Source organism: Crinia signifera, chromosome 2, assembly GCF_055691185.1.
Source record: "Crinia signifera chromosome 2, ASM5569118v1, whole genome shotgun sequence".
Lineage (NCBI taxonomy): Eukaryota > Metazoa > Chordata > Amphibia > Anura > Myobatrachidae > Crinia > Crinia signifera.
The window spans coordinates 3,897,060-3,909,127 of NC_139218.1; the positions used below are offsets into that span (position 1 = coordinate 3,897,060).

Genomic DNA, 12,068 nt, shown 5'->3' on the forward strand with positions numbered 1-12,068 from the left:
GTGCTATCTGCGCTTCAGAAGCCACCATTTGAGCCTTTGCGGTCCGTGGACCTGTGTTGGCTCACCTGGAAAACGGTTTTCTTATTGGCAATAGCATCAGCTCGGAGGGTGTCCGATCTGTCTGCCCTGTCTTGTAAGTCCCCGTTCCTGGTTTTACAAAATGACCGGGCGGTTCTTCGTACCGTCCCTTCTCACTTACCAAAGGTGGTGTCCAGTTTCCACGTTAACCAGGAAATCGTGGTTCCGGCCTTTCAGGGGTCAGATGCGTCTTCGGATCAATCCTCCTTGGATGTTTTCCGGGTGTTGCGCATCTATGTGCGCCGCTCTCGGTCCTTTCGCAAGTCGGACTCGCTCTTTGTGCTGTATGGCTTTCAGAAGAGGGGATGGCCGGCCACTAAACAGACTATTGCCCGCTGGCTTCGTTCTGTCATCAGGCAGGCATACCTGGGCGCCTCCCTTCCGGTTCCGGCTGGTATCCGGGCACACTCCACCAGGTCTGTGGGAGCGTCTTGGGCTGTTCGGGGCGGTGCTACAGCTGAGCAAGTTTGCAGAGCTGCGACATGGTCGTCAGCTGCTACTTTCTTGCGTTTTTACGCTTTTGATACGTTTGCCTCCCAGGACTCTGCCTTTGGGCAGAGTGTGTTGGCTGCGGCACAGGCGCGTCCCCACCCATAGGTGGCTGCTTTAGGACGTCCCACTGTAAAGCTGTGGCCCCTGATGTCTCCCGAAGGAGAAAATGAGATTTATGTCTTACCTGGTAAATCTCTTTCTTCGAGGACATCAGGGGCCACAGGGATCCCTCCCTGCCGCGCCTGCTTCAGTTACGTTAAAGTTACGTTTCACTGGTTATATATATTACTCCTCTGTTGAGGGTACTAACATGTTTCAGAATGTGTCTCTGTGCGGTGCTTCTCTTCCTTCTCTCTTGTCTCCTGCCTTGGCTTGTTAAGATGTTGAACTACACATACCAGCATGCCTTGCATCAGTTTCAGCATGGCCACATAGCAAAACTAATGCAAAGCATCCTGGGATGTGTAGTTCATCAACATCTGGAGGGCTTCAATTGCCCAGCCCTGCCCTACACCCTGCAGCACAGACTGCGGAGCCTCCTGTGTTACCTCATCAGTGATGACATCACAGCACATTACTCCTATTATTACAGCTATGATCACATGATACAGGGGGATTCTGGGTAATACCCCTGACCCTTCCATCGCCCCCTGTACCCTCACGTACACCCTGCAGCACAGCCTGCGGAGCTATGATCACAGGATACAGGGGGATTCTGGGTAATACTCCTGACCCTTCCATCGCCCCCTGTACCCTCACATACAGACTGCGTAGCCTCCTGTATTACCTCATCAGTGATGACATCACAGCACATTACTCCTATTATTACAGCTATGATTACAGGGGGTTCTGGGTAATGTCCCCATAATCCCGGCACCTGGAATAGCGTTACTGCTCAGGCTCCTACCACCCCGGCACCTGCAGAACACTTGTTGCTGTGTATGTGTTGACATGCTGCTGACCCACCTACTGACTGGGGTCGGCTTGTTTTCCACCAATCACTGACCAGGCGTTGGTCTCTGGCCGAGGGCGTAGCTTGGAGATCCCGGGCACGTCCCAGGATAGGCGGAGGGCAGGAATGCTGGTTTTCAAGCATTGCTGAGAGGGAACCACTTCCAATGTGTCGGGATGTCACCGATGTCACTCTCGTACACGAGGCTTGTAGGCTCTCCTAATCCCAATCCATCATAGAGTACCACAGGGGGTATCCAGGGGGCACCTCCAGAGTCCGGGTAGCGGCGAGCGGGAGAATAGAAAACCACCTATTCAAAAGACCGGGCGGACGCTGATTGGCCGAGAGCTCAGCCAATCAGCGTCCGCCCTGCCCACCCAGTCTTTTGAATAGGATGTTTCCTATTCTCCCGCTCGCCGCTACCCGGACTCTCTTATTATGCGCCGTGCGCTCCGTGCTCCCCGCCTGCTGCTGCCGCTACCTAGTCTCAGCTGGACATGCTCCCCTCCTGCAGCTGGACTGGACCCCTCTCCCCGCCACCTCTCTTGCCGCTAGGTGACTACCCTCTCTCATCACACATGGACCTGATCTCCGGTCTCTGGTCCCCGCTCCCCCAGACAGACCCTGACGCCTGCAAGTCACACAACAATACTGTCATTACACCTGTGTATGTTACATAGTCACACAACAATACTGTCATTACACCTGTGTGTGTGTTACATAGACACACAACAATACTGTCATTACACCTGTGTGTGTTACATAGAGACGCACAACAATACTGTCATTACACCTGTGTGTGTTACATAGTCACACAACAATACTGTCATTACACCTGTGTATGTTACATAGTCACACAACAATACTGTCATTACACCTGTGTATGTTACATAGACGCACAACAATACTGTCCTTACACCTGTGTGTGTTACATAGAGATGCACAACAATACTGTCATCACACCTGTGTGTGTGTTACATAGAGACGCACAACAATACTGTCATTACACCTGTGTATGTTACATAGTCACACAACAATACTGTCATTACACCTGTGTATGTTACATAGACGCACAACAATACTGTCCTTACACCTGTGTGTGTTACATAGAGATGCACAACAATACTGTCATTACACCTGTGTATGTTACATAGACGCACAACAATACTGTCCTTACACCTGTGTGTGTTACATAGAGATGCACAACAATACTGTCATCACACCTGTGTGTGTTACATAGAGACGCACAACAATACTGTCATTACACCTGTGTGTGTTACATAGAGACGCACAACAATACTGTCATTACACCTGTGTGTGTGTTACATAGTCACACAACAATACTGTCATTACACCTGTGTGTGTTACATAGAGACGCACAACAATACTGTCATTACACCTGTGTGTGTTACATAGAGACGCACAACAATACTGTCATTACACCTGTGTGTGTTACATAGACACACAACAATACTGTCATTACACCTGTGTGTGTTACATAGAGACGCACAACAATACTGTCATTACACTTGTGTGTGTTACATAGAGACGCACAACAATACTGTCATTACACCTGTGTGTGTTACATAGACACACAACAATACTGTCATTACACCTGTGTGTGTTACATAGAGACGCACAACAATACTGTCATTACACGTGTGTGTTACATAGGGACGCACAACAATACTGTCATTACACCTGTGTGTGTTACATAGAGACGCACAACAATACTGTCATTACACCTGTGTGTGTGTTACATAGAGACGCACAACAATACTGTCATTACACCTGTGTGTGTTACATAGAGACACAACAATACTGTCATTACACCTGTGTGTGTGTTACATAGAGACTCACAACAATACTGCCATTACACGTGTGTTACATAGAGACGCACAACAATACTGTCATTACACCTGTGTGTTACATAGAGACGCACAACAATACTGTCATTACACGTGTGTGTGTTACATAGTCACACAACAATACTGTCATTACACCTGTGTGTGTTACATAGAGACGCACAACAATACTGTCATTACACCTGTGTGTGTTACATAGAGACGCACAACAATACTGTCATTACATGTGTGTGTGTGTTACATAGAGACGCACAACAATACTGTCATTACACCTGTGTGTGTGTTATAGAGACGCACAACAATACTGTCATTACACCTGTGTGTGTTACATAGTCACACAACAATACTGTCATTACACGTGTGTTACATAGACGCACAACAATACTGTCATTACACGTGTGTGTTACATAGAGACGCACAACAATACTGTCATTACACGTGTGTGTTACATAGAGACGCACAACAATACTGTCATTACACGTGTGTGTTACATAGACGCACAACAATACTGTCATTACACCTGTGTATGTTACATAGACGCACAACAATACTGTCATTACACCTGTGTATGTTACATAGTCACACAACAATACTGTCATTACACGTGTGTGTTACATAGAGACGCACAACAATACTGTCATTACACGTGTGTGTGTGTTACATAGAGACGCACAACAATACTGTCATTACACGTGTGTGTGTTACATAGAGACGCACAACAATACTGTCATTACACCTGTGTGTGTTACATAGGGACGCACAACAATACTGTCATTACACCTGTGTGTGTTACATAGGGACGCACAACAATACTGTCATTACACCTGTGTGTGTTATAGGGACGCACAACAATACTGTCATTACACCTGTGTGTGTTACATAGACGCACAACAATACTGTCATTACACGTGTGTGTTACATAGAGACGCACAACAATACTGTCATTACACCTGTGTGTGTTACATAGACGCACAACAATACTGTCATTACACCTGTGTGTGTTACATAGTCACACAACAATACTGTCATTACACGTGTGTGTGTGTTACATAGTCACACAACAATACTGTCATTACACGTGTGTGTTACATAGAGACGCACAACAATACTGTCATTACACCTGTGTGTGTTACATAGACGCACAACAATACTGCCATTACACCTGTGTGTGTTACATAGACGCACAACAATACTGCCATTACACCTGTGTGTGTTACATAGAGACGCACAACAATACTGCCATTACACGTGTGTGTTACATAGGGACGCACAACAATACTGTCATTACACTTGTGTGTGTTACATAGACGCACAACAATACTGTCATTACACCTGTGTGTTACATAGTCACACAACAATACTGTCATTACACCTGTGTGTGTTACATAGAGACGCACAACAATACTGTCATTACACCTGTGTGTGTATGTTACATAGTCACACAACAATACTGTCATTACACCTGTGTGTTACATAGAGACGCACAACAATACTGTCATTACACCTGTGTGTGTTACATAGTCACACAACAATACTGTCATTACACCTGTGTGTTACATAGTCACACAACAATACTGTCATTACACCTGTGTGTGTTACATAGAGACGCACAACAATACTGTCATTACACGTGTGTGTTACATAGAGACGCACAACAATACTGTCATTACACCTGTGTTACAGAGACGCACAACAATACTGTCATTACACCTGTGTGTGTTACATAGAGACGCACAACAATACTGCCATTACACGTGTGTGTTACATAGAGACGCACAACAATACTGTCATTACACGTGTGTGTTACATAGTGACGCACAACAATACTGTCATTACACCTGTGTGTGTTACATAGTCACACAACAATACTGTCATTACACGTGTGTGTTACATAGAGACGCACAACAATACTGTCATTACACCTGTGTGTGTTACATAGAGACGCACAACAATACTGTCATTACACCTGTGTGTTACATAGAGACGCACAACAATACTGTCATTACACGTTTGTGTTACATAGTGACGCACAACAATACTGTCATTACACGTGTGTTACATAGAGACGCACAACAATACTGTCATTACACCTGTGTGTGTTACATAGAGACACAACAATACTGTCATTACACCTGTGTGTGTGTTACATAGTCACACAACAATACTGTCATTACACGTGTGTGTTACATAGAGACGCACAACAATACTGTCATTACACCTGTGTGTGTTACATAGAGACGCACAACAATACTGTCATTACACCTGTGTGTTACATAGAGACGCACAACAATACTGTCATTACACCTGTGTGTTACATAGAGACGCACAACAATACTGCCATTACACGTGTGTGTTACATAGAGACGCACAACAATACTGTCATTACACGTGTGTGTTACATAGAAACGCACAACAATACTGTCATTACACCTGTGTGTGTTACATAGAGACGCACAACAATACTGTCATTACACCTGTGTGTGTGTTACATAGAGACGCACAACAATACTGTCATTACACCTGTGTTACATAGTCACACAACAATACTGTCATTACACGTGTGTGTTACATAGAGACGCACAACAATACTGTCATTACACCTGTGTGTTACATAGTCACACAACAATACTGTCATTACACCTGTGTGTGTTACATAGAGACGCACAACAATACTGTCATTACACCTGTGTGTGTGTGTGTGTTACATAGTCACACAACAATACTGTCATTACACGTGTGTGTGTTACATAGAGACGCACAACAATACTGTCATTACATGTGTGTGTTACATAGGGACGCACAACAATACTGTCATTACACGTGTGTGTTACATAGAGACGCACAACAATACTGTCATTACACCTGTGTGTGTTACATAGAGACACACAACAATACTGTCATTACACGTGTGTGTTACATAGGGACGCACAACAATACTGTCATTACACGTGTGTGTGTTACATAGAGACACACACACTAGGAGGGTAATTAGCGGGTGACTTCCTATGTGACGGGGTCCCAGGCTAGGAGGGTAATTAGCGGGTGACTTCCTATGTGACGGGGTCCCACGCTAGGAGGGTAATTACCGGGTGACTTCCTATGTGACGGGGTCCCAGGCTAGGAGGGTAATTAGTGGGTTACTTCCTATGTGACCCTGTCCCACGCTAGGAGGGTAATTAGCGGGTGACTTCCTATGTGACGGGGTCCCAGGCTAGGAGGGTAATTAGCGGGTGACTTCCTATGTGACGGGGTCTCACGCTAGGAGGGTAATTACCGGGTGACTTCCTATGTGACGGGGTCCCAGGCTAGGAGGGTAATTAGTGGGTTACTTCCTATGTGACCCTGTCCCACGCTAGGAGGGTAATTAGCGGGTGACTTCCTATGTGACGGGGTCCCAGGCTAGGAGGGTAATTACCGGGTGACTTCCTATGTGACGGGGTCCCAGGCTAGGAGGGTAATTACCGGGTGACTTCCTATCTCAGTCCATCAGCTTGTTGCTTGCAGGATAGAGTGTGAGTGAGGAGAACTGTACGGGGCTCATTGGTGTCTGGGCCTAGATCCCGTTTTCTGTAGCAGCGATTGCCCCGAGGTCTGAGCTGTAATTCCCCTCCCCCCCCCCTTTGCTCTCTGTAAATCGTAATCTGCACATCCATAAGTGTCCTTGGTGCCCATGCTCTGTCTTTAAGGTGTATTACTGTCCAGGCTATAAAGAAGTCCATGACTGGTCACAGGTGACTTTGTACCTTTGTCACTTTGGCTTAAAAGTCTGTGCACAGCAAAGGCTATCCTTAAGACCTGGACTGTTAGAGTGGCTAAAGGACTGTGTTTGGAACCACTGGTCTATATCATTTTCTCACCTTTCATTGACCTGTCCAGTTACTTATCCAGCGTTCTCCTCATTGTTTTTTTCCAGGAGGCGAAGCAGAAGCCAGTTCCCAGGTGTGATCTTCTCTTTGGAAATATGGACAAACCTCAGAGAAATCCCTTCAGAGTCATCAATGAAGACGTGAAACCTGGTGTATGGAAACAAGTCAGCAAAGATGGAAAGAAATGCTCTGAAGACCTGAACTTCCAAGATCAAGAGATGGACCTCAATGGTGGAGCAAAGAAGAGCAGCCAGGAGAAGACCGATCACATTTGGAAGAAGATCAGTGAGAAGACGAATGACCAGGATGGGAAGAAAAGTCATGAGCAGAAGATTAATATCCACGACAGGAAGAAGAGCAGTGAGAAGACTAATGACCAGGATGGGAAGAAGCACAATGAGAAGTCATTTGACCGGGATGTAAAGGCCACTAGTCATAAGACGTATGACCAGAACATGGTGAAGGACAGTTATCACAAGGCTGAGGTGGGACAAGAGTCTGGTGACGTAAAGAGCCAGGTTGTAGTGGAAAGGAAACCCAAGGAAGTAAAGCAGAGATCTGTAGATGAAAGAACTGAAGTTCAGATCAGTGAGGGACACAAGAGTTTAGACAATGAGGGTCCAAGGGAAGAGGGAGCTTCCTTCCATGGCTGGCGGGAGAAGGACTTTCCCCCTGGAATGAAAATCAAGAAGAAGCTTCCAGATATGGTTGTAGACATTGCTCACAAGGAAGGAGTCACTGGGCCCCATAGCATAGAGCCAGAGCCTAAAGACCCAGATGGCGCAGGTGACGCGGGAACAGAGTATAGAACTCCGCTGTCAGACCAAGCGGCCCCGTCCTCAGTGGTCAGCAGTGACCAGGATCGCCTGGAGACCCCAGGATTGTGCTCTGATAGCAGGAAGGACAGTGGTCAGGATGAAGATGATGTGGTGTTTGTTAGCGCACATTGTGGGGAGGATAAAGTGGCCTCCTTGAGGACATCAGGAGGAGGGAAGCAGAGAACCATTACCTCCTTCCCTGGATTCATCTCACCGCCAGAGACGCAGAACCCGGTCATACTGCATTCGCTGCTCACCGCTCAGCTCCAGCAGAAGAAGGTGAGGAGGACTCTGACAGTAACCCTGTCTGCAGCTGCACTAGCGGCCATAAGAGTAACACTCAGGGTGGGGGGCTAGCGGTCATAGGAGTAACACTCAGGGTGGGGGGCTAGCGGTCATAGGTAGTAACACTAAGTGGGGAGGTAATGGGGGCTAGTGGTCATAGGAAGTAACACTCTGGGTGGGGGGGGGGTAATGGGGGCTAGCGGTCATAGGAAGTTACACTCTGGGTGTGGGGGTAATGGGGGCTGGCGGTCTTAGGAAGTAACACTCTGGGTGTGGGGGTAATGGGGGCTGGCGGTCTTAGGAAGTAACACTCTGGGTGTGGGGGTAATGGGGGCTAGCGGTCATAGGAAGTAACACTCGGTGTAGGGATAATGGGGGCTAGCGGTCATAGGAAGTAACACTCTGGGTGTGGGGGTAATGGGGGCTAGCGGTCATAGGAAGTAACACTCTGGGTGTGGGGGTAATGGGGGCTAGCGGTCATAGGAAGTAACACTCTGGGTGTAGGGATAATGGGGGCTAGCGGTCATAGGAAGTAACACTCTGGGTGTAGGGATAATGGGGGCTAGCGGTCATAGGAAGTAACACTCTGGGTGTAGGGATAATGGGGGCTAGCGGTCATAGGAAGTAACACTCTGGGTGTGGGGGTAATGGGGGCTAGCGGTCATAGGAAGTAACACTCTCGGTGTGGGGGTAATGGGGGCTAGCGGTCATAGGACGTAACACTCTGGGTGTAGGGATAATGGGGGCTGGCGGTCATAGGAAGTAACACTCTCGGTGTAGGGATAATGGGGGCTGGCGGCCATAGGAAATAACACTCTGGGTGTGGGGGTAATGGGGGCTGGCGGTCTTAGGAAGTAACACTCTGGGTGTAGGGATAATGGGGGCTGGCGGTCTTCGGAAGTAACACTCTGGGTGTAGGGGTAATGGGGGCTAGCGGTCATAGGAAGTAACACTCTGGGTGTGGGGGTAATGGGGGCTGGCGGTCATAGGAAGTAACGCTCTCATACAGACGTCGGCACACACCTTGCATCTCTGCAGCTCATTATACATGACATCATTGGGTCAGAGGGTGGTGCACACTGAGCTGGCCCCCATCTCCACTTGCTCGTCCCCCTGTTTCTGCCGTATGTCATTGACTCCGCCCATTTCTTGTATGTTCTAGACTACTTTGGCATCGGTGAATCTGAAGGCGCTGCCGGACGGTGGGGAACGGCTAATGAAGCAGGTCCAGGATCTGGAGGATGCTCTGGGGTCTCTCTCCCTTACCACCAAGGCCAAGGAGGGGCAAGGTGAGGTCAGGATGGCCTGTGGTGATTGTGGAAGAGGAGGTGGGAGGGCCCCGAGGTGTGAGGGTGGGGCGGGAGGGCCCCGAGGTGTGAGGGTGGGGCGGGAGGGCCCCGAGGTGTGAGGGTGGGGCGGGAGGGCCCTGAGGTGGGAGGGCCTCACACTGACTTATATGGGCTTTGTTAATTGCCACGCCCCCTGGATGATGTGGGAGGAGCTTTGACTATAGATATAGCTGGTCACACTGGGCTCTTATCACAGGGAGCGGCCAGGAAGTGAAGCAGAAGGCACATACGGACCCAGGTGCCCCAATCAGCAGACCAGGCCTAGGAGAACATCAGGGTGTTAAGCCCCTGTCCTTCCATGAGCTCCCCCCAATTTCCCTCGGTGTCCACGGGAAAGGACCAGCTCCGAGCTCCAGCCAGAACTACAGCAACTTGTACGGAGGTGAGAACTGCTTCTCTGTGGGGTGTTTGATGGTGTTATGGGGCGAGTGCTGGGGTCCGGCTGCCCTGTGTCGCCCGGTCCTGTGCTGCGTGTGATAATGTAGTATGATGGGTGCCGTCATGGGGCGAGAGCTGGGGTCCGGCTGCATTGCTGCCCTGTGTCGCCCGGTCCTGTGCTGCATGTGATAATGTAGTATGGTGGGTGACGTCATGGGGCGAGTGCTGGGGTCCGGCTGCATGGCTGCCCTGTGTCGCCCGGTCCTGTGCTGCATGTGATAATGTAGTATGGTGGGTGATGTCATGGGGCGAGAGCTGGGGTCCGGCTGCATTGCTGCCCTGTGTCGCCCGGTCCTGTGCTGCGTGTGATAATGTAGTATGGTGGGTGATGTCATGGGGCGAGTGCTGGGGTCTGGCTGCATTGCTGCCCTGTGTCGCCCGGGTCCTGTGCTGCGTGTGATAATGTAGTATGGTGGGTGATGTCATGGGGCGAGTGCTGGGGTCTGGCTGCCCTGTGTCGCCCGGTCCTGTGCTGCGTGTGATAATGTAGTATGATGGGTGCCGTCATGGGGCGAGAGCTGGGGTCCGGCTGCATTGCTGCCCTGTGTCGCCCGGTCCTGTGCTGCATGTGATAATGTAGTATGGTGGGTGACGTCATGGGGCGAGTGCTGGGGTCTGGCTGCCCTGTGTCGCCCGGTCCTGTGCTGCATGTGATAATGTAGTATGGTGGGTGACGTCATGGGGCGAGTGCTGGGGTCTGGCTGCCCTGTGTCGCCCGGTCCTGTGCTGCGTGTGATAATGTAGTATGGTGGGTGATGTCATGGGGCGAGAGCTGGGGTCCGGCTGCCCTGTGTCGCCCAGTCCTGTGCTGCGTGTGATAATGTAGTATGGTGGGTGACGTCATGGGGCGAGTGCTGGGGTCTGGCTGCATTGCTGCCCTGTGTTGCCCGGTCCTGTGCTGCGTGTGATAATGTAGTATGGTGGGTGATGTCATGGGGCGAGAGCTGGGGTCTGGCTGCCCTGTGTCGCCCGGTCCTGTGCTGGGTGCTGCATGTGATAATGTAGTATGGTGGGTGCCGTCATGGGGCGAGAGCTGGGGTCCGGCTGCCCTGTGTCGCCCGGTCCTGTGCTGCGTGTGATAATGTAGTATGGTGGGTGCCGTCATGGGGCGAGTGCTGGGGTCCGGCTGCCCTGTGTCGCCCGGTCCTGTGCTGCGTGTGATAATGTAGTATGGTGGGTGATGTCATGGGGCGAGTGCTGGGGTCTGGCTGCATTGCTGCCCTGTGTCGCCCTGTCCTGTGCTGCGTGTGATAATGTAGTATGGTGGGTGCCGTCATGGGGCGAGAGCTGGGGTCCGGCTGCCCTGTGTCGCCCGGTCCTGGGCTGCGTGTGATAATGTAGTATGGTGGGTGCCGTCATGGGGCGAGAGCTGGGGTCTGGCTGCATTGCTGCCCTGTGTCGCCCGGTCCTGTGCTGCGTGTGATAATGTAGTATGGTGGGTGACGTCATGGGGCGAGTGCTGGGGTCTGGCTGCATTGCTGCCCTGTGTTGCCCGGTCCTGTGCTGCGTGTGATAATGTAGTATGGTGGGTGATGTCATGGGGCGAGAGCTGGGGTCTGGCTGCCCTGTGTCCCCCGGTCCTGTGCTGGGTGCTGCATGTGATAATGTAGTATGGTGGGTGCCGTCATGGGGCGAGAGCTGGGGTCCGGCTGCCCTGTGTCGCCCGGTCCCTGTGCTGCGTGTGATAATGTAGTATGGTGGGTGCCGTCATGGGGCGAGTGCTGGGGTCCGGCTGCCCTGTGTCGCCCGGTCCTGTGCTGCGTGTGATAATGTAGTATGGTGGGTGATGTCATGGGGCGAGAGCTGGGGTCCGGCTGCATTGCTGCCCTGTGTCGCCCGATCCTGTGCTGCGTGTGATAATGTAGTATGGTGGGTGATGTCATGGGGCGAGTGCTGGGGTCTGGCTGCATTGCTGCCCTGTGTCG

General features: G+C 50.4%; 1 protein-coding gene across 1 annotated transcript in view; it reads left to right on the forward strand.

Annotated features, from left to right (window-relative positions):
• The window catches only part of TTF2 (transcription termination factor 2), a 116,668-nt gene that overhangs the window by 11,638 nt on the left and 92,962 nt on the right, over positions 1–12,068 (forward strand). Inside the window, 3 exon segments of the mRNA XM_083171459.1 lie at positions 7,301–8,350; positions 9,519–9,645; positions 9,902–10,087. Of these exon segments, the coding sequence (XP_083027585.1) occupies positions 7,301–8,350; positions 9,519–9,645; positions 9,902–10,087 (1,363 nt within the window).